The sequence below is a fragment of the Muscardinus avellanarius genome (genome assembly GCF_963383645.1).
Source record: "Muscardinus avellanarius genome assembly, chromosome: 7".
In the NCBI taxonomy this organism is placed as follows: Eukaryota; Metazoa; Chordata; class Mammalia; order Rodentia; family Gliridae; genus Muscardinus; species Muscardinus avellanarius.
In genome coordinates, this window is record NC_137793.1 from 82,200,552 (window position 1) to 82,224,483 (window position 23,932).

The 23,932-nt window shown below is 46.9% G+C and overlaps 1 protein-coding gene across 1 annotated transcript in view; it reads left to right on the forward strand.

The window, feature by feature from the left end:
• Positions 1-568: 568 nt before the first annotated feature.
• Positions 569-23,932, forward strand: part of PLXNA2 (plexin A2) — a gene marked incomplete at both ends in the record, with an annotated part of 192,311 nt that continues 168,947 nt past the window's right edge. Inside the window, 2 exons of the mRNA XM_080699264.1 lie at positions 569-1,756; positions 7,543-7,725. Of these exons, the coding sequence (XP_080555390.1) occupies positions 569-1,756; positions 7,543-7,725 (1,371 nt within the window). The remainder of the gene's footprint in view (positions 1,757-7,542; positions 7,726-23,932) is intronic.

A 23,932-nucleotide genomic window follows, 5' to 3' on the forward strand; every position in this document is an offset into this window, starting at 1 on the left:
GCAACGGGAGGGAGAAGTGAGAAGGTATTTTACTTGTGATATCAGACTCCCTGGAGAGCAGGGTGGGCCTTTCAGACACAAGTTTCAAAAACCAGGAGACATTTTCCCCTGCCTGGGTAGGATGTGAAGATTGGGTAGGGAAATTTGGCTTCAGTCTGACCTGGGCAATGACTGCCTGGGTGAACTTAAACAGTCTTTTAACCTCTCGGAGAGATAAAACGATGTCTTGAGAGGCCAGAAATAGAGATGCTTTGTAAAGTTAAAAAAAAAAAATAAAAGTATTTTATAGCGTAAAGGCTGGAGACCAAAATAGATAATAGGATTCCCTAAGCATCCCTAAGAGGGAGAGAGTATGTTAAAAATAGAAAAACCAAAAGCAGAAGGAAGAGACTCACAGAGCAGCCAAGATGGGGACCCTGGGTTGAGCAATCCTGTTCTCACCTCCTGGAATTTATTTTCATCTGACCCTTCTGCCTTGTGTTTTCCAGAACCATGTGAGGTTCCAGACCCAGGAAAGCGGAGTAGAAGAACACAGAGGAGCTGTCTCCTCGCCCTGGCCCCTCACAGGATGGAACAGAGGAGTCCCTGGCCACGGGCTGCGCAGGTGGACGGCTGGTCTGTGGTCCTGCTCTCTATGGTCTGGATACTGTTGGCCCCCGCAGAGGCCACTATGCCACAGTTCAGCACCTTCCACTCTGAGAACAGAGACTGGACCTTCAACCACTTGACTGTCCACCAGGTGACGGGGGCAGTGTACGTGGGGGCCATCAACAGGGTCTACAAGCTAACAGGCAACCTGACCATCCAGGTGGCGCACAAGACAGGGCCAGAAGAGGACAACAAGTCTTGCTACCCACCCCTCATCGTGCAGCCCTGCAGTGAAGTGCTCACCCTCACCAACAACGTCAACAAGCTGCTCATTATTGACTACTCGGAGAACCGCCTGCTGGCCTGCGGCAGCCTGTACCAAGGCGTCTGCAAGCTGCTGCGGCTGGACGACCTCTTCATCCTGGTGGAGCCGTCACATAAGAAGGAGCACTACCTGTCCAGCGTCAACAAGACGGGCACCATGTACGGCGTAATCGTGCGCTCAGAGGGGGAGGATGGCAAGCTCTTCATCGGCACCGCAGTGGACGGCAAGCAGGATTACTTCCCTACACTGTCCAGCCGGAAGCTGCCCCGTGACCCCGAGTCCTCTGCCATGCTTGATTACGAGCTCCACAGCGATTTTGTCTCCTCCCTCATCAAGATCCCCTCAGACACCCTGGCCCTGGTTTCCCACTTTGACATCTTCTACATCTATGGCTTCGCCAGTGGGGGCTTCGTCTACTTCCTCACTGTCCAGCCCGAAACCCCCGAGGGCGTGGCCATCAACTCTGCAGGAGACCTCTTCTACACCTCCCGCATCGTGCGTCTCTGCAAGGATGACCCCAAGTTCCACTCATACGTGTCCCTGCCTTTTGGCTGCACGCGTGCTGGGGTGGAATATCGCCTTCTACAGGCCGCCTACCTCGCCAAGCCCGGGGACAAGCTGGCCCAGGCCTTCAATATCAGCAGCCAAGACGATGTGCTATTTGCCATCTTCTCCAAGGGTCAGAAGCAGTACCATCACCCGCCGGACGACTCCGCCCTCTGTGCCTTCCCCATCAGGGCTATCAACCTGCAGATCAAGGAGCGCCTGCAGTCCTGCTACCAGGGCGAGGGCAACCTGGAGCTCAACTGGCTGCTGGGGAAGGACGTCCAGTGCACCAAGGCGGTAAGCAGGTGCTCCCCTTGCTCTGCTGCCCCTTCACCCCAGGCTCAGCCCTTGCCCCTTCCCTGTCCCTCTGCACGCCCTGCTTTCTGACACCCAAGGGCCTGGAGTGAGACAGGTCTTAGGCTCGGGTTACCAAGTGGTATCCAGCCAATAACACAAAGTCTCACCTGTACCAGACCCTTGGGGCATTTTTATTGATTCATTAAATTATTCTAGGTAGATGCTTTGTGTGCCTACATCAAGACAAATGCTTTTATGGGTGTGTTGAACCATACGGTCATGCTCCCTGCTCTCATAGAGCTTACCTTCTATGGGGCAAGACAAAAGAACACAGAGACCATGCAGTCTGCCAAATGGTGATCACTAGTGTAGAGAAAAATTAAACAGGGATGAGGAGAAGAGTGATTCATTGAGAGAGTGGCGTTCCAGCAGACTGGGCAAGATAAGGGAAAAGTATTTTAGAGAGGGAGCCTCAAGTGCAAAGAATTCAGGGTGTGCCTGGAGTGTTTGAGGAACAGCCCGGAGGCCACTCCAACCTCATCAAAGTATGTGAGAGAGAACAGTAGGAGGTGAGGCCAGTCAGCGGGAAGGGACCAGATGGTGCATACGCAGGCAGTGGGCCACTGTGATGCCAAGCGAGGGAGTCCAGTGGGCATTGGATGTCTGAGTTAGAGGAGAAATAAGGGGATCAAGCTTGACTGATAGCTTTAAAACTAGGAAAGAAGAATCAGGAATCTGTACATAAGATAAGGAGGAAAGGCTTTTAAACCTGAGGGCAGCAGAAGACTTCAGGGATAAGCACCTGCTGGTAGGTCAAGATGCTGCCACTAAAGTGTGCACTGTGTGCACCCATCCTTCCACCTGTCTATCTCTCTCTCCATCCAATCCTTCTCCTTCCTTTTCTCTCCATCTTTCCATCCTTCTACCATCTACCTTTCCATTCACTTTCCTTCTCTTCTTCCCTTCATCTTTTTCTCCTCCTTCCCTTCATTCACCCATGCCTCCATCTATGCATCTGTTCATCCATTTACCTGTCTCTTCATCCACCCATCTCTCCTCCTTTGCTTCCTTCCTGCATCCTTACTTCTCTGCATCTCTCTACCCATCCATTAACCATCTATTTAACAAGAGGCTATTGAAAATAATCTTAGTGCCAGACACTGTACTAAGTAGGCACTGGGGAGGCAAACATAGAAAATCATGATTGCTACACTGCTAGTCTCAGGAATTTCACAGTCTAGTGAGAAATGAGAGCGAGAGAAAGAGAGAGAGAGAGAAGAAAAGAGAGACAACAAAATACTGTTATCAAAAATTTGGAAGCCTGGCATGGTTGCACATGCATGTAATCCCAGCATTTGTGAGGCTGAGACTGGAGGATCAAGGTTTGAGGACAGCCTCAGCTACTCAACTACTTAGTGAGGTCCTTTGCAACTCAGTGAGACCCTGTTTCAAAATAAAGAATAAAAAATAGGGCTGGTGGTGTAGCTTGGAGATAGAATGTCCCTGGGTTCCATCCACAGTACCACAAAAAGAAAGAAAGGAAGAAAGAAAGAAAGAAAGAAAGAAAGAAAGAAAGAAAGAAAGAAAGAAAGAAAGAAAGAAAGAAAGAAGGAAAGAAAGGGGCCAAGCGTAGTGGCACACGCTTATAATCCCAGTACTTGGGAGGCTGAGACAGGAGGATCTGGGTTCGTGGCCAGCCTCAGCTACTTAGTGAGGCCTTCCGCAACTTAGTGAGACCCTGCTTTAAAATAAAAAATCGGGCTGAGGGTATATCTCGGAGGTAGGGTTCAATCCCCAGTATCACAAAAATAAAAGAATTTGGGCTTCTGTGATCAAGACCAGGGTTTAAACTATATCTGTGCTATTTCCTGCTTCAGGCGCAACTAAACATCTCTACATTCTCATCTGTGAAGTGGAAATCATAACACCCACCTCATGGGATGATCAAATGAGAAAATACATGGCAATTTTAGCACCATGCCTGGCATGTTAGTCAACTGTTTGAGAATGTCACGAGTGTTAAAAATAGCTTTCTGTGCAAAGGGCTATGGGCTCTGAATATACAGCCCGGGAGGGGGACAGATTGGTACCCACACACCTGCCTTCTGAGTCCTCTAAATCCAGGGAGTCTACTATTAGAACCAAAACTCACTTCTTGAGAAAGAATACGCATCATGCCTAGGCTATGCTTCTGTTCCTATCACCGTAAACTTGGTTCTGTAGGATAATGGTTAAGGCAATGGGCTTTGAAGTCTAATAGATTAGATTAAGAATCAGTTCTATCACTAATGCCCTATATGACTTTGACAGCTAGGGATTGATTGATTAAGTTATGCTCCTGGTCTAAGGTATAATTTTTTTTTGTCTTTAAAATGAAAATATTACCCTCTTTTCATGGCTATTATGAGGATCAAAGAAAAAATTTATGTAAAATACTTAACACAATACCTAGCACATAATAAGCATTCCATAAACGGGCAGCTATTAATATTAATATTAATTATAATAATAGTCAGTTATTCACTTAGTTATTTTACTTTTATAAAATGAGGATGCTGGCTGAACCAGACAATGTCCAAATTTCTTTTCAGCACTGAAATTTTATGATGGATGATCCTAACCAATTGGGAGGAAATGTAAGGGTTAACCTAACTCTTGCAGAGTCCAGCAGGGTTCCCAATAGCGCAGAGGGGGCCTTGTCAGGAGGAAACTGCTGATTCCTGCCTGCTTTTGAGTCAGAGGAAAGAGGAAGAGGACACCGGGCTCTGCTCCAGTGGTGGTACAGAGACAAGTCCGGGCTAGTGACCAAAGGACAGCAAAGGGACAGGCAGGGAGCTGAGAGCCAGAGGAACCAGGACTGTGTGGTGTGGCCTTGACAGCAGGGATGCAAGGGGAAGGCCCCTTAAAAGTCCATATAGTCCAAAGAATCCCAGAGTCAGGGGACCCAGAGATATTTTGGTGGCTTTTGTGGGCATTAAGGATCAATAAAACATGCTCTGGTGCCCAAGCTTAGCTTTAACACAATCTCTGGACTAACATAGTACTCTCGGGTTAAGGATCTGAGCTTTGCCCTCAGAAAAGGGAGGAGGAAAGAGACTATTAACTTGTTGAGTAACAGCTATGTACTAAAGGCTGTGCTGAGCAACTTGAGTGTTATCTTACTTGATTTTCACAGTGACCCTATAAAGCAAGAATAATCATCCCCATTTTGCAGATGGAAAAACAAAACCTCATAAAAACTGAGTAAATTAATTCGATCCATGTAACTATGAATGGTAAAGCAGGGATTTGAGTTTAGTTTAGCCCAGATGTCTTCTGAGTTCAAATTCCTTCTGTTTTAGCCACCCACCTCTAAAGAAAGTCGTACTCCAAGCTGTCTCCATTCCAACAAAACTAAAAGGGTACAGATGTTTGGGAGTATCTAACCAATTGGAACAGAGAGAGGAATCGAGGCGAGAAAGAAATACCAGCCAACCTCAGGAGGTTGGGCTCAGAGCAAACCACTTACTGTACTATACTGGAGACTCTAAAGTCAGGAAGAATGTAGAGAAATCCACAATTACCAACAAGGCATTTTGCTTCTGCATCCATTTCTCAAAAGCTGGCTTGGGTCACACCCATGCCCAGACTCTGTGGTTTTATGAACTCCTGGAGGACGTGAAGGAAAAAACTGAAGGCATAGAGTCGAGGATTTAGAGCTCAAAGGAAGCTTAATGTTTGCCTAGTCCAATCCTACTTTACAGATGTGAAAACGGAGGCGTAGAGAGGGCACGCATTACATCAAGGTCACAGGGCTGTGGATCGCCTCTTACCAGGGCAGCTACTGCCTCCAATGTAGGATGAGGAAGAGAAGTAGAAAATGTAAAAAGTACTGACTGATTACTCTGACCTGCCTTTCTATGGAGCTAGAAGTTTCCATTACTGGCCCCGGGATGTGCTAGTAAATAGTAAATAGCTGGCTCTATGCAGGTAGAGGAGGGAGGGGAAAGCCTTAGTGGGCAGCATTTGTCAAATCCTATGGTGTAGATGTTCCCACCATGGCTGACCTCGAGCACCAATGCAATGTCGCTAAACATGCAGACACACTAAACATGCAGTGCTCTCGTGAGCAGCCCGCGCCCTTCCTGAGAAGCCTGTTCCTTCCTCTTTGTGGGCCTCCATATCACCCAGAGTTCAAGGTCATCCTTAACCTGAAAATTGGTTTCTTTCCCTAAAGAAGACACACATACCAATGCAGCACCAGCATTTCTCCCAGTAGCAGGAGCAGCCGCCCTCTATAAAATACCAAGAAGCCACACACAATAAGTAAGTTTCTTTTCCCTTTGGAGCTGAGAAGGGAATGGCAGGGAAGTCCCTGGCTTTAAAAAAAAAAAAAAAAAAAAAAAAAGCACATGGCACATGCTGTAGCTTATAAGCCAATTATTCCAAGGAAATGAGGCTGTCAACAAGTGATGTGTCAGCCTGCTTTTCCCGGGTGAGGGCGAGAAAGGAGGTGGAGGGGAGCAGAGGGCAGTGTTTCCCTGATACTCTCTCTCTGTTTCTCCAGACAGCCAATTCCTTCCTCTTCTTTTCTTCCTCTGCCTTTCCAAGCCCAGAAGAAACAGCTGTCCCAGGACGCAGGGCTCTTTCTAGCCTGGATTCTGCAGCCTTTGGTACCAGATTCCATGCTGTACAGCCAACTGGGGTGCCTTGGAGAAGCCATCAGGGCCAGCCTCATGGCAGGCACTGAGCAGAGAATGCAGACCCTTCAGCAGCCCCCATTCTCAGGAGGCATGCATCCTCTGCTTCCTCCCTTCTCTAACAGAATGAGATCTTAGAAATCATCCACTTCATGCTCCCTTTAATAGTTCCAAAAGAGAATGCTGCTGCCCAAGATGACAGCAGTGGAACAGAGGGTAGGATCCAGGCCCCCTACTTTCTGTTCAGCTTTTTTTTTTTTTTTCACTTGCACAAGGTGATCTCCTTACAAAGGTGGCCCAGCCCTCCTGATAGAGACTCTTTATACGGCCATACCGCCACTCCCTTCAAAAGGAGGGGAACAGGAAGAAATATCCTTCAATCGTGTTTCCTGAACATACTTGAAGAATTAGAGTGCACAGTAGTGGAAATAGTTGTGCAACATAATGAAACTCTTTCACACGCACACTCTTTTTTCATAACTCTATCAGAAAAATGGGAAAGTGTTATTCCAAATGAAAAAATACACTGAGACTTATGTAGATTAACTTTTATCAAGTAGAAGGCAGTGTTCGATATTATTATACTTCCAAAGTATTATCAGGTAGCAGTGATCATTAAGTGACTTAAAATTTCCTTATGCTCCCACCAAATAATTTATAGTCTAAGAAATATTAGCCTGCTAGAGATAGAAACGAGAAGCCCTCTCCAGGCTGGCAAAGTTGCCTCTAGGCTGATATCGTCTGAGGGGACCTTTGTCTAAAATAGGAAGATCCTCACAGAATGAAAGGGGCCCACAAGGACATTAAAATAATCAGAAAGTGCATTCAAGCGATCAACTTTACAAATTGAGCCTGCTTCACCTTGCAGAAAGGTAGGCGCAGGTGAGACCAGGTACACAGAAGATTGCTGTTCATTCTTTGATCTGCTGCCACAGGAGCCAGTGTGTGCTATGTGGGTCAGTTGGTGAAGAACTTTGGCCCCTTGAATCCCCATGCCTGAGGCCTCGTGTCCTGGGGCTGGCCATGGTGGGGCTGGGGTGGGATAGTTTGAAATGACTCCTCCATGCCTTCACTGCTATTCACCCTAATTTTCTCTCTTCCTTCCAGCCCGTCCCCATTGACGATAACTTCTGTGGACTGGACATCAACCAGCCTCTTGGAGGCTCAACCCCAGTGGAGGGCCTGACGCTCTACACCACCAGCCGGGACCGCATGACCTCCGTGGCCTCCTACGTCTACAATGGCTACAGTGTGGTTTTTGTGGGGACTAAGAGTGGCAAGCTGAAAAAGGTAAGAATCTGTAAACTTGGCTGCCCTGACACCAGTCAGCTCCTAAGCCCAGGAATGTTGAAATGTTGGTGGAGTTTTTACTACTGGCAACTCTTGGTATTTGCGAGGGGAAGAACATGGAAGGGGGAGGTAGGCAGGGGTTAATATTGTGGCTTATCTTCTATTTGTATCTTCCAGCCATCAATCAAGAGGTGTCTAAGGAATACAAACATATTTCAATATTTCCATACCCCAAGGAATTAGGAAGGTATATACCCTGCCTGAAGGAGAAAAAAAAAAAAATCACGCCTTACTCCCAAGTCAAACAGAACTGATGTTCTATTATCTATATGATGAGTCACTGGCATTGTGAATCCCTCCCCAGAATGTATAGAGTAGATTGTCTTGGTCAACAGTCTGTGGAAATGAAAGAAGTTGGTTGAAGCAAATTAGGGGTCTCAATTTAAAAGCGTAGGACAAGTGGTGGGTGCTGCTGTCTGATGGTATGATTCCCAGGTGAGAGGCTGCTCACCTGTCTTTTTCTGCCATCACAGCCTCTTTCCTCCCCATCTCTTTGCCAAATCTGAACTACAGAATGAAGTAGACATCTTATCCTTTGCCTCCCTGGGTTCCTCTGCCTGCTGGAGGGAAGAAACTGTCTGGGGCTGGGAGCCCGAGCCCTCTGGTGTGGCAAGCTGAAGCCAGCAGCATGTATCTGCTTGCCTAGTGCTTAGGGTGAGGAAAGGGAGCGCAATCTGGTTCATTATGTAGGATTATAGTAGCTACATACTTTCCGGTCCCAGATAATCCCCCTTTCCCAAGCCCAACTTCTGCTACCTCGCCAAAGCCCTGGCACCTGTGGATCAAGGCACATGTAAGACCTTGCTGGGTCGCACCTTTTGATGTTGACATCACCCCTGGAGCTCTCTTCCTAATCCATTTAGAGTCTTGGGAGGGCTGCTGTTTGGACTGTAGGAGGGGGGCACGTGGGAGGAAGTCTAAGGAAGAGTTTCCATGTTCTGTTTGTTCTGATTCATCACAGAGGAGGTAAAAGAACAGGTTCTTTGCTGGCTTATGAGAAGGCGCGAAGCCATCCCGACCTCTCTGGGTCTCATGATACCAAAGCCCTTTGTCATTTTCTTCATTCTTGGAAATGAGGTCTCTTTTTGCTCACCCTGTGTCCTCCATGATGCCCAGGGCTGTGGACCCAGACTTGGTTTTCAGCCCGTTGAAGGGAGAATGAGTGAGGCCCCTTCCATCTGCTTTCCTAAAATGAAAATGGGAAGGAAAGGTTCTGTGAGCCCACTAAGATTGGAAAGTGGCACATTCTACCAGACACAGTTCTACCTGGACCCCTGAGGCTGGCTGCTCCTCTGCTCAGCCAGGGTCACATCCAGTTGGGGAAATCATGCCAGTCAAAGAGCATTGGGCCAATTTGGGGTTGAAATCTAGCCTCTGATCCTACCAGGTATCCTGTGGGTTAGACATCTGCCCAGTGGGGCTCTTCTTACTAATTCACCTGGCCCAAGGGGCCACTTTTCTGTGGGTGATCAGTACCCTCCCAGTCCCTTCCCATACCTTCAGTCACTGGTCCAGGTAATTTGTGTCACCATCTCTTTTATTATTTTGAAAATTTTATTAAAGGAAGGATTTTTTTTTTTTTGGTATGGTATGGTACTATGGATTGAACCCAGCAGCATTCTACTTCTGAGCTACACTCTCAACCCTATTTTATTTTATATTTTGAAACAGAGTCTTGCTAAATTGCTGAGCGTTTTATTAAGTTGCTGAGACTGGTGGTATCAAACCTATGACCCTCTTGTCTTATCCTCCCAAGTACTAGGATTACAGGCATACACTGCCATGCCTACCACTGGAAGATCATTTTCTTGAAGATCATTCTTTATTCATATTTATTCCCTCCTTCCTCCTTAACCCCTTCACCAAGTGTTCATTCATGGGATAGCCCACAACAGTTTTGAGAAACAGAACCCTTCCCTAGGAAACCTGAGAGATCACCTGACCCTCATTATTCAAGGAAACTAAGGCCTATGGAAGAAACGTGACTTGTCCAAGCATAGAGATCTAGGACAAGTTACCACTTGTCCTGACCCCCCATTCGGTACCCTTTTACTTAAGGAAGCAGCTATGTAGCCCAGGAATGGAAATGAAGAACACCCTTCAGGTCCAGGCTTGCTACGGAGTTCAGCCAGGGGCCAGTGCTTCCAGCTCTCTTTGGCCCTAGATCTGAATTAAGGGATCATCAGTTTCGGCTGAATGGATGAAGGAGAAATGAGTAAAGGAAGAAGGACCCAGCCAGGCTTCAAGGAACCGTGTACCGACCCTCCCCATAGCACCGTGCCTCTCCGCAGCACACACAGGGAGTCCTTGGTGCCTGCCCAAGCCACACACCCATCCTGGCCAAGTTCTCTCAGCCCCGTAGGGGCCCCAGCAGATAAGTCATGGTGGCAGCCAGTCAACGGGTTCAAGGGCCTGGCTGGGGGCGTGGTCCCCACAGCTTGTTCCAACCTGCAAGGTGTCTGCTCTTTCTCACTGTTCTCTTGTCCTCTCTTGGGCTGTTTCTATGAGCTCATAATACCCCTCCTTCCTCCTCTGCAACTCATACCCTTCCTTTCCACCCACACGCCTTTGAGGTACCTGATATTCACACCCCCGCTCCCACTGGCCTCCCATTTACCCAGCCACTTGCCCCCACCCTCCCCAGAGAAACAGCCCAGGAGGAATTTGTGGAATGTCCCCAGGAAACCCTACCATGGTCCAGGCTCCATAGCTCTTTCAACACAGGAAGGAAAATAAAGAAAAAATAGCTAAGAGTTTGGAGAGGGCGAGGGAAGGCGGGTGTGTCAGAGCTACTCACTTCTTCCCCGCCTGGCCAGGCGTCTGTCAGGCTGTCGGGCCCTCATCCATGGTGGCCCTTAGGAACAGGATGTCCCTGAGTGGGGAAGCTGAGAGGACACGGAGACTCACCAGAGTGGAATGACCACAAGGTGCTCTTAAGAGCCAGGTCCCGTACCTGCTCATACATACTCTGTAAGACACATGGGGATACTGTAGAGCAGGCCCACCGCCCTCTGAGCCGAGAGCATGTAAAGGCAATATGCAGAATAAGGGCAGGACCTCAAAATCTAGATGTGTGGTGTGTATATAGGCTAAGGGTCAGTGTGCCTCCCAGGGGATACGAGGATAGCCACAAGGGTGGAACAGCTCAAAGGAAACTACCAACCACAGTGTGCCCCTCTGGGAGGCTTTATTGAGGATTGCCAGGGTCTGCTTAAAGACAGAGTGAGACAGAACTGAGGACAAAAGACATTCTGGACCTTGGGTACCACACAGAGGAAGTGCACGGTACACACTAGGAAGGTCTGGGTGTGCAGAGGATCTCTGGAGGCTCGAGTAGGAGGCTGGTGAAGTAGAGCCCTAGGCAGTGTTAAGCCCTAAGAGGTACAAGTGAAAAGGATCCTGGGGTTTGGGCTGACCACAAGGTCATCAGAGCCAACTGGGTATAGAACGTCAGCAAAGTTAATTAGCCCTCACCACATTAAGAGCAGCTTCCAGGTCCGAGCAGTAGGACTCCACTTTACAGCGGAGATAACATCAGGAGAGAGTGTTATGCAAACTAAAGTGCAAGATAAACAAAGGTGGGAAGGATGTGGGGATGTGCTATGTGGAGTATATTCTTAAAAAGCTGTTAACCCAGGAAGGAAGAAAAGTAAATAAAGCAGGACATAAAACGTCTCTCTCCAGACAGTATAATTTACTGAGCACTTATTATGTGTCAGGTGCTGTCTTAAAAGCTTCATATCTATTATCTGATTTAATCTTGATATAACTCTTATAAGGTTTGTGCTATTATCATCTCAATTTTCCAGATGTGGAAATGGAGGCCAAGAAAGGTAAAGAAATTTGTCCAGTACCACCCAACAAGCTAATGTCAGAGGTAGGACTTGAGCCTTAATAGTCTACATGTTTAGCCAGTAAGCTATGGAAGAGGAATTACTTATTCATTGTGGCCTCAGAGATCAGAACAGAGCCAGTCAGAAGGAATTGCAGTAAAGTAACTTTCTCTTTAATGCAAAGGAGAGGAGTTTTTTGTTTGTTTGTTTGTTTGTTTTTTGGTTTTTTGTTTTGTTTTGTTTTGTTTTGTTTTGCAGAACTGAGGATTGAACTCAGGGGCATTCTACCTCCGAGCTATACTCCCAGATCTATTTATTATTTTTTTATTTTTTATTTTGAAACGAGGTCTCATTGAGTTGCAAAGGATCTCACTAAGTAGTAGCTGAGGCTGTCCTCCAGCTGACATCCTCCCGTCTCAGCCTCCCAAATGCCAGGATTACAGTTGTGTGCCACCACGCCCAGCTGAAAAGTTTCTTATAACTAAACTGTTGCATAATGAAAAGAGTTGACTCGAGGAAACAAGCTCCTGGTCAGTGGAAATATCCAATCAGGGATGCTGGAGGGGGACTCCCACATGGACTCCTGTGATGCTGCCTCTGATTCTCTGACCCTTCAGTGGAGTGTGTGACAAAGGGGAATGGTTGTGCCACAGAAGAGGAATAAAGGGAGGAAGGCCAGGGCACCTGATATGGCTTTGAAGTCAAGGATGAGTTCTGTCCCATCCTCAGGATGGCAGAAAGTACCTCAGGGTCAGAGGGCAGGTGCCTGGCATGGTCAAGGTGTGGTAAGAGCAAGATGAGGACAGCAGGCAGGCCTGGGGCAGGGCTTAGGGGAGGGAAAATGGAATGCCCTGGGACCTGGGCAGAGTTCACTAGTGACACCTCTTCTGGCTAAGAGCGGGCTGCGAGTGACCTGGAGCTTATACCAATGCGGATGGAAAGAGGGTGGCTCCAGGAACCAGAAACTCATCAAATATGACTTTCCAGCATCCAAGGAGGAGTTGAGGGCAATGGAAACCCAGGTCACAAGGCCTGGGAGGGAAGGGGCCCCGCTAAGCAGGTAGGACAGGATGATGGGTGGCAGGACTATCTCAGGTTTCAGGGTGAAACTTCTCTGATTGCTTTCCACCACTGGGAGGGGATAAAACAGCAGCCTCCACCCTAATTTCACATGCCTGCAGGGCTCCTCACAGAAGCTGGGGTGGGAGTCCAGCCCTGTGGCCCCAGGAAGCAGTTGGCTCTCTGCTCCCTCTTCACCCTGGAAACCCTGCCTACTGCTCCAGCGCTGGTGACCTGTGCCTTAGTTGCCCTATCCCTTCAACCACTGTGAATCGCACCTTCCTCACACGCCCCAGCATCCAACATGGAGGCAGCTGCTAAGATGTCTACCTCTCTAGAGACACAGATCCTGGAGGGCAGGGACCTTTCTTTTCATATGCGTTCCACCTCCTCCCTCATGCCAGGGCCAACATCTCTCACCTATTATGCATCATTAAATTCTCCTCAAATGTATAGGGTTCCAACTCTATCCCAGACCCCACTTTGATTGGCATGGAATCAGATACCAAGAGTGACCCCTGGTGATATGGCTAGTTTGTATGGGATGGGGGCCATGATGTGTGGGGTGGGTCAGTTGGGAGTGACAGTGGCATGAGGGTTCAAGGAAACAAGAGAACTTCTGGTGGGTTGTATGAAGAGGTGGTTTTGTGGTTAACAACATTTGGAAGAGGGAGGGTGGTACTCTCAAAAACATTGGCAGGAGGAAGGGGATAGCATCTACCTGGTTGCCTAGAGACTCCGGGCAGTGCTCACGGCCAGCTGCCTCACCTGGGTCAGATGTGGTGACCCAGGTGTATTTGTGTGCAGAAGCCAGGCAGGTATAGAGCCCTAGGTAATCGCTGCTCCCCCATCAGCCCTCTGTTTGTTTATAGGATGTATGGGACATTTTTGCAAATCCATAAGAGAATTTCCAAGCTCTTTGGAGAGCCCTGACTTTTTTTTTTTTAACATAGCCTTCTTTCCCAGTAGTTAGTGGCACCCCCTGAAATGTCTCTGAAATCCTTAAGGAAAATTCTTTCTGCTTTCCCCTAAGGAACCCACCAACACGAGGTCTCCAGTCTCCACCAGCCCACGGGAAACCCTGACATCCCCATCCTATTCTTCTCTATATAATCTTGGAAATGATTTACTAAGCAAAGCCAAGGAAACCGTGAGCTTCTTGCAGCTCAGACCTTGAAAAGAATCCATCTGGAGCACCGAGTGTTCCCTCTCCCAAGCCCAGGGGGTAGTGCCCAGCTGTTTGATAACACTATTTACAGAATACTTTTCCACTGTCCACCCCAACTCCCTCAAATACTTAAACTAAGTATGGCGATGGCCCCTGTATCTCTCTTCCATTGTGTGGATGATGAAAACTGAGCCACAGAGTTATTAGATATCTTGCCCCAGTTTATATGCCCAACTCCACCCTCCACTGGCAGTGTTGACACTGGTGGTCAGACCTCCTCCCCCTAATGCCCAGAAGGTCCTAACCTGCTTCTTGGCTTCTCTTGTGGGGTGGAGTTGCCTTGGTTCACCGAAGGCCAAATCCGATGAGAGGCTGAGAGCCATGCCTTTCTCCCATGCCAGTCCCACCAAACGATAGCCTCTCATTCTTCTGGGTGGAAATGATTCACTCGCCCTAGTGTGAACCCTTGACTGAATAAATAGTCAGGACTGAAGGCCAATCCTAGGAAACATAGCGCTGTCCTGAGGCTTGTGACCTCTGCGCTGATATCGTGGCCCCCCTCAGGCATGTCAGCAACGTTGGGCCCTGGGGTGGTGGGGTAGTGGGGAGCAAACGCCCTCTTCCCTCCCCCAGAGCCTGCGTGGAAGAGGTGGGATGGTGGCTTCAGTAGTTCACCAGCACATCCCTAGTAATGAGTTTGGCTCCCTGCCCAGGCTCCCACCACCAAACTCGCTGTTTGTTTTGTTGTTTTATAGGCCTCTTGGGTCTGGAGAACTGGTCTTCCAAAAGCTGGGAAAAGCTGCACTTGGTTGGCACAACAAAGGAAGCATACTTAACAAAATCCAGCCCCCATCCCCAGCACACACACAACCCAGCCAGCACATCTCCGGCTCCATCATGACAGGTGTGGGCAGAGGGCATTGTTTCTATGTAGAGCCCCAGCTAACTCGAAAGAGAAGGAGGCTCTGATCTTGCAGAGCCATTCTGAAAGGGGAGAAACTACGGGCTCATTTATTTTTTGCACCTTTTGTGCAACCTCTTATGTAATATAATCTTGGATAATTCCTATATGAGGCATCAGGCTGTGTGTTCAGCCGGCTGCTTAGCACAGTTCAAAAGGGAGCCCCTGCCACTCGGGGCTTTATTGTAGGTCAGGTGAAACACAGGGAACTGTGTTTTGGGGACAGGAGGGTTGAAGGTAGTGATTCAAAACCACGGAGTCCAAGTGACCTATATAGGCCATGCAAAATTATTAAGAGGTCAAGGTGTTGAACTGGCGACGTGGCTCAGTGATAGAATATTTTCTTAGCATACATGAGGCCGTGGGTTGGATCTCCAGCAACACACACGCATTTGTGCGTGTGCTTCTGTGTGCACACACATCAAGGGGCTAGTGTTTACAGCTCTCGCCAATAGGAAAATGGACACCATATATTTGCATGTTCTTTAGGCCTTTAACCCTTGCCTACCTGTGGATATGGGGAATATATTTTAGAAGAGTCTTCCAAAGACTACCTGCCCTATTCCCTTGCCTTCAGATAGGGATAATTTGCATAATGAAAATGGTATGGGTTATCAGATACAGTCTTGAATCTAGTCTACCAGCAGTGTAAACTCTGAACGGCAGTTTCCAACTGTAAAGTGAAGACAATCCACATACCTGCCTTATGAGATTATGACGAGCATAAACGAAAGAATTTATTATTGAACTAATATTTATTGGGTACTTACTGTGTGCCAGGGGCTGGGCATATAGTAGTGAACAAAACTTTTAAAAATGTCTTCTCTATTGGGGATTGCATCCTAATGTAGGATGACAGAAATAAACCACAGGTAAGCACAATATATGCTATGCAAAGAAGGTTATAAGTGATAGTGTAAAAAAAGCATAAAAATAATTCATGTAAAACACGGAGTATGGAGTGGGAGCAAATATGCACTAAATATTACTACTATTGTTACTTGTGAGCCTCGCTTTTTTTTTTCTTCTGTGAAGTAGGATGGTAATAAACTCTGCATATTTGTTGTAGGGATTAAATAAGATCTCATATAAAAAGTACTTAATATAGTGCTTGGCACAAGTGCGCTTTCTATGATTACTAATATTATCGAGTTTTACCCCAAATCCTACTTCTTCCCTGGCTCCCTTGAGGAATTGAAGCTGTCAGATCAGTCCCCTTTTTAGAGACATGTTTGCAAGGTCACATGGAGGAAGAGAATCCTGCCCCCTGCCCCCAGCCCTGAGTCATGGGAAAAAATATTTAGAAGACTGGCCCAGCTGAGCCGAACTAATCTAATCCTGCTGGACTTTGGCATCCAGTTGCATTAGTCACCAGTGAGAGCTTTCCGAGTCCCATATCACCAAACAATATGTACTGACCCCCTCCCCAGGGCGGGACTGGGGGAAGTGCGGGTTCCGCTCTTGCTGCTTTGCAGAATCAACTAAACAAGAGCCATTCTCTCCCTTTGCCTGCTTCCAAGCCAACCACAACATCCTGGTGCTGCACAGCCCTGCTCACAAGAACTGTGTGATCTTGGGAGAAACCTCAGTATCCTCAACTGGACCACTAGTGCCTGTTTTGCAAGATGGTTATTCATCAGACCAGACAGGGGGGTGTAAAATACCTAAAATAGAGCCGGACACTGTAAATGCTTGATAAGCAGTAGCCATTGCCGCTTTTAGGGCCTTTCTACTTAGTGTGACTCCTACTAGCATTACTACTACTACCACTCCTGAACTCATACAACATTTTTCTTCCAAAGGCCCAAATTCTAATTCTCCTTATTTCTGTCGGTTTATTAATCCCGCATCATTTTCAGATGATCAAGAAGGGCTGGGATAGTTCTCTGCTCAGCTGCAGATGGTGATACTGACATTCAGAGAGCTTACAGACTTACTTGGGGGTCGTATAGTAAATCAAGAAATGATAAAAGAATTGGAGGCAGAACTGTAAATATTTCAGGATGGAGATGGGCCCAACATACACCTAGGTCTCTGGTATAGCCAGGATAATCAAGCCAAAAACGCATGGTTCCTAGAAGATGGAATCAGGACATATACACATATGCAAGGTGTTGACGATGAGCCTGGAGTTATGTTCTCCTGAATCTCTTCCTGGAATTCAACCCCTCTCTAAGGAATCAGCCTTCAGAAAGGCCTCTAGCCTCCAAGGTGAGGAAGAAATTCCAGAGCTGGTGCCTCTGATGTCCCAATCAGCTACCACCCTCTTGCACTGTCTTCTGGTTCCTATGCAAGGGCTAGTGCCCCCAGCTGACTGTCTCCATCTAATCCAGAAGAGGAAATGACATCAGCAACAGGCTTTAGTAACAAATCAGAAATTCTCCCATGCTTCACTTTTCGGTGGTACATGAGACAGCAGCCAAAACAGGGGAGAAGCTGGGGAGTTGGGATCCTGCCAAAGGGTTTGCATCCCCAGGAGAGAGGGTTTGACACCATAAGAACAGAGGACATCTCATGAATGTGTATCTTTGATTTTAGAGCTAAGCAGGACCTAAAAAAAAACAAAAAACAAAAAAAAACCAGCCCAGCCTACTGGCTTTGAGCAGTGAGACATATTGTTTCATTTTATAGATAGACAGCTGAGGCCTAGAAAGTTTAAGTGATATGTTCAAAATCAAAATCACCAAAGTTCTTAGCAACAGAAAAAAAGAGTAGAATCCAGGTGTTTGAATTCCGTCTTGGGCACTTTTCTCTACATCTTAGGAAAGAATACTCCCTCTATGCAAAGCTTCAGACTGACCTCTACCTCCCCCTAGCACACAAGCATTTCATAAGCAGAACCTAAAATTGGTGTTAGGGTCAGATCCCCGAGGCAAGAGTCCAACCAAGCTTCTGCCTGGCCTGACCGTGCAGCCTCGCTCTGGGGTGACCTGCAGCCTTGAGCCCTCGCTCCATGTGTCCGGGAGTCTTACTAGAGCCTGTTCATCAGGAAGGCCAGGTACCCACAAAATGCTTGGCCCAGGGTTAAGAAGTTCTAACAAGACAGAAGAATAAGCCTGGGCTCTCAATTCTTACATATTATTCCTCTCTCTAGGCATGCCACTTTATTTTCTTTCTTTTTCTTTTCTTTTCTTTTTCTTTGTCTACTGTAAGCTAAACACTCACTATATGCTAAGCCTTCATATAATTGGTTTCTTATTTTCAGTTAAGCCCATCCGTCCTTATAAAGTAAACATTACTATGATGTCCATTTTACATATGAACAAACTGAGTAGCTTGCCAGGGTCACATTGCTTCTCTACTAAGTAGAGGCGTGGGATTAAAATTCAAAACCCTGAGACTCTAGACCTATGCTCTTAACCATTCCCTTTGTAGCGATTTATTGGACTTCTCTAAGAATTCAGTTGGCCGATACACAGCACCCCACCTGCCATTCAGAGACCTGCAAGAAGGTTCAGGGGAGAAGAGTGCAAAGGCTGCCATTTCCCACTCTGCTGAGCCAAGGTGCCCTGGAAGCCAGGCCATGGTGGCTGTCACCTCGGCACACGCTGCTTGTGTCACTCTCCTCATGACTTCTCCTCCTGGTCACAATGGGTGGGGTGGCGGCCTTTTGTGCCACACGCAGTCCCCAGCTGACTTCCCTTTCTCCAGGCATCATTGTTTGCCATGAGCTTTCTGAAGGGGAGACAAAGGCGTGTTGCTGACAGGGCCAAAAGCTGCTGTGTAAAGCGTGGGGCCTGGGCCCATCACCCATGCATCCCTTGGAGCCCCAGGGCTCTTCTTCAAAGACATTGTCTGGGATCTTTTGTGTGCCAGTCATACCCATTCAGAGCTGGCTGGGCAAAGGTTTCAGTGGGGAGGAGGAGAACACTGAGAAATGGAGTCATTTTGATCTGGTAAAATTGAAAGAGACATTAATGCAATAGTTAACAGCAGACCACTGCTAGGGGGATGGGTCCGAATGCTCGTTCTCTGTTTATGGGGCTTATGCAATCCCATCAATATTGATGCCTCATGCCTTTGATTCTGACACTAATCATTGCTATGAATTAAATTTGCAGCCATATAATTAGGATTGCTATTAATAGGGCCCTGAGCTTAGCACTACGATGAGGCATGTCTTTTTCTTGATAGAAAATGGCATCCTTGGAACTCTGCTAATGGGGCGCACCTGGGATTTGCCACGAATGATGTGAAAATTATACATTCTATATTTGTATTGGGCTTTTAGTGAAATACCAGCAAGCAAAGGTGAAGCTGGGAGGAGGTCCTACCTACTGCCGTGGGCAGCAAGCAGTGAGGTATCTCTGCTGCTTTTGAAAGTCTTTAGGGAAGGATGTTCCACATTGAGTGTTAGTGACACATGGTCAAGTTTCAGTTCCTAGCAAGATCTTCCCTTAAGTTTATCCTAATACTACTAAAAGACTCTTAGTAACTTCTTTCTTAAGACTTTAAGGTGGCTGTAGCTAACTGAGAGAAGATCAGTGCTTCCTCATTCCTTAAGCTGAGTTGAACGAGGTTGAGCGGCCCAGTTGGGCCTCATCAGGTGAAGGATTGGGCAAGATCTCTTCTTACACTGATCCTCTGGGCTCCACCCAAGGAGCTTCAAAGCCACAGGGAGCCTGCTCACCATACACATCAGAGAGCCCAGACTGCACATGGTGGGAGAGGAGGAGCTCACTTTCCTATTGACACTTTTCCAAGCAAATTCACAGTGTATTGACTCTCTGGAGTACCCAGACTTTAACTGTGATCAGGCTCCAGTTCCTCTACGGAGACCCTCATTGCCTCGCTCACCCTCAGCCTGAGTAAGCATCACACACAAGGGTACTCTAACCCTTTCCTTTCCAGCACCAGCACATGTGCTGACCTCCCCTTATCATTTGGAATAATAATGTGCACCCGTTGGCAGAAGGGATACATTAGTCCCTGCTCTTTTGACCTTCAGACTGAAAATAATTTTTCTTCCAAACCATCATCTATTGATTTTTTTCCTTTTATATATTAGGTCATTGTGACAAGACAGTGATTTGAGTTCAAGTCCTCACTCTATTATTTACCGCATGTATGACCTTAGCTAAGTTACTTAACATCTGGGAAACTCAGAGTTGGGAATTCTCATCTTTAAGATGAGGGAGATAATAATATCTACTTTACAAGGATTCCAATAAGATTAAATAATAACTAAATTGCTTAGTACAGGTCTCCTACACTAAGACTCCCTGCCCCAGCTCTTCCTCTCACAGATACCCAGATACAGAAGAAAAAGGAGATCGTTTTACTGCCCCCCACCCTCTCCTGCTGTTGGTACCCATGACATTCAGAAGAATGTTGCTTCGTTTTCTGCTCATTCTCAGGGACAGCACACAGAAATGGGCATTTCCTCAAAGCAGATGGTGCACTGGAACCTGAATTTCAGATGTTTCAACCCTGTTCTCCCTTCACACTACAAGGTGGAACCAGGGCTTCTTGCACCACTGCCATCATGTATACTGTTTCTCTTTCTTCTCAACTGTACCAGAGGCTCAGGTGGACTGAAGTCTTCCTCCAGCATAGGGCTCAGAGGTCTACCACAGCTCACAGGTGTTCAGTACTGTAAGGATAGAGAAAAAGGCTAGGGAACATCTTAGCATCAACTGAGGTGGCTGCTATTTGCTTACAGGATTTCTAGACACTTCTGTTTTCTGCCCCTTGTATACCCTGCAAACTACCCATTCTGTGTATGTGCACACAGAATGTATTTAAAGACAAATATGTGGCTGTGTAGCAACGGCCCAGTGACCAACATTAGCAGAGAACATATGCACTCTTCAATATAAATGCCTAAAATCAGTGTTTGTGATAGAGTCCTTGAGTACCTGAATGTTTCATTAATTACCAAACATATATTTTACTCTTCATACCTGAAGTTGAGCAGAGATGAGGATACCTGCTGGGTGATTGTTGGTTTGCTGTTGTTTGGGTTCTCATGAAATAGAGAACATTAATCAGTCCCTTTAATATTGGAAATTCACCTGATGTTGAGAAAGTACATTAATTTTCTTAGATATGCATGTATTTGACATTATTATGCTCATCTCCTTCAGTTATCTGATCACTTGTGAGGTCTTGAATGGTACAACCAAAACCCCCAGGTTAGACTCACCCCCGTAAGGCAGTATTATGCACCCACAGATCCCCTCCGTACATCCAGCTTTCCAGTAATCTAATTGATGACCTTCTTGAAGTCATAAAATGGGGGATAGCTCCAGTGTCAGGCAGATTGGTGGTATCCCCAGAGGAGTGGTCACAGAGAGAGAAATGGAAGAAAAATATGTCCAACCTCCCCCTACCATCAAATCAAAGAAATAAAAAACCTGTCTCTTTGGTGCCTCCCCAATATTTATGTCTGAGCTCAGCAGACACCCCTGGGCTGCAGCCAGTCTGTGTATTAGCATTAGTCCATTACACTTTTTATGATGCATGTTACCCTCTCCCCCCTCCCCATGCGACATTTTATGACTGTCCTTTTCATTTCTGGAAAGAGCCTCACAGAATGGCAGATGCCTGCATTTCCCCCACTCTTTGGGGAGCTATTTGTAGGCAGCCTGTCCCAGCCCATAAACAATGGAAGATAAACCACAGCCAGTGGCAATAAATGTAGCCAAGGCCAAAGAGGTGCAAAAAGTGGGGAGGGGGTGAGCTCGGTAGTGCCTGTGTAAGCCTGGTGGGGCCTGCTAAGATGCTACTCACAGGAGAGTCAAGGGGCTGGGGCAGAAGCAGATGCCATCCTCTCCAGTCCCCACAAAAGCTAGAGGGAAATCCTTCCACCTCCCTCACACTTGTCTCCCCAGCTGAAGCCTCTCATTCTTTGACTAGAATCAGAACCAGTAAAGTTTCCAGTCAGAAGAGAAGGGCTCCCTACAGTGTCATTTCCTCCCGTGTGCTCACACCGCTACATAGATTACTACATGCCTCTCGCCTCCTGCTGCTGCTTCTAGATCTAGAAGCAAAGTCTTGCAAGTTTCTCTGCTTTCTCCCACCCACTCTCCTTGTGACCCTGCCACCCCAACCCTTCTCCCTCCCCTCTCCGATCCTCTCTCTCCTCCCTCATGGCCAAAACCAAGTCCTACTGATCCATCACCACCGCTTTCGGCTCATTAAAACTTCAGCCTGGACTCCGGTGGCCATGACAGTGATATTTATTTTTTCCCAGCTTTTGAGCTGTACCCACAAGCAAGTCACTTGCGAAGCCATAGGAGAGGACACCTGGAGCCAGCTTTGTTTCGTAAAAGGCACCCCTGGGAGAAGAAAACCAAATTCTGAATGAATAATTGGTCTAGTGGAGACTTCAGATTCTTACTACACACACACACACACACACACACACACACACACACACACACACCACAGAAGCAAAGAAGGAAGGGGTGGGGGTAGGAGGAAGACAGGCAAAGGAGCCTTGAATAATTAGCACACAGAATGGGTTTCTCTCTCATCGTCCCCATCTCAATGGCAGAACCTATGGAGGACGTGGAGGGGGATGATGTTCTTTTTCTTCTCCTTATTTGGTTTTGGACTCCACATCAAATGGAAACATGCAGATGAAAGTGATGTGCATTTAAAATATATGTACACATCAGACTGCTGGAGATAGTAGCTATTATACTGCGTGTATGTTTTTGCAGTAAGCTGCTAAATTATTTATTGGGCACTGGGCTTTAATCTCATAAACCTGCCTGCAGGCCCCCAGCACCGGCAGCCCAGGCACTGCATAAAACACTTTTGTCGGGCCGGCTGCATCGAACACGCGGTGATCCGGTAGTGATTGTTCCTTCTCACCTGCCTTTCCCCCAGATCAGCTAATTAAGAGCAGGCAGACCCTAGGAAGAACTTCTCCTTTTCTGATTATTGCATGTAGTAGTAGCAGACAAAGGCCCCAACCTTAGCACAAAGTACCAGAGGACCTGAGCCAAGAAGCTGGTCTCTGAGTCACTTTCCTTAGCTGAGGAGTGGATGGCCCAGAAGACAGAGCAAATGATTCCAGGCCCAAAGAGCAGTATGCCCTCAGCTAGGACACCCCCTAGGGCGTTCCACTCACAGGACTTGGGAGCAGATGACCCTAGGCAACCTTTTATGTCTTGGTCCTCATTTTTCTCCTTTTAAGTAAAAGAGCTCTCCATTATTTTCCCAGGATAGAGAATACCTCTCTCAGTATGAATCTTCTGGTCTTTCTCTAAATGACAAGAAAATAATAACACTCTTAGACTTATTTAGGGGTTTCAATTATATTAAGAGTGTCCATGTATGTATCACTATTTTGAGCACATCTTGTAATCTGAACAAACCCATGAGTAATGAGTTTATGGATGAAGAAACTGGCCCAGAGTGGTCAAGTGATTTGCCTACTATCACCCAGGAATAACACTGAGATTAGAACCTGGATGCCCATCTTTGTGCACACTGATTATCGCTTGGATGTGTGAGCTCACTTGCATTAGGCCAGTGTGGAAACTGAGATACAAATCATCTCCGATACCCAGGGCCCCTCAGGCGGTGCGGGTGTAATGTTAACACCAATGCCCTTGTCGGAGGAATATGATGAATTGGAAAGAGTTGTGCTTTCCAAAACGGGCTTTAGCTGTTTTTGAGCAAAGGAAGCAATGCCAGTTCCATCTGGGTTTTATCATTCTCTGTACTGCAGCAGCCAAAACCTTTGGGAGGCAGGGAGGCCCAAGAGGAGGATATTGCAGTGGCCAAATGTACAGTTTATAACCTGAGTTCCGGGATTCAAGTTATAGGTCCAAGATCCACACTTCCAAAAATGTTTTGCAAACATTTGTATGTGACATTTTTTGTGCAAAGGGCCAATTTCTTTCATCAGATTCTCAAAGCTGTCTATGGCTCCATAATATTAAGACCCTTTGCTATGGTTTTAGACAGTGTGCCTTTGAGCTATAGGGACCACATGAGCACTTTCCCCAATTCCATAATCCTTCAATCCGAGTGGCCTGATCTCATTATTTTTAAAATATCAAGGTTAGAAATATATTTTTTTAGTTAAAAAAATGGTTTAAATGACAGATGATGAAGTGTTTGGATTGATGATCAGGTGATACAGACACTGGGTGACAGGCATGGGTGCAC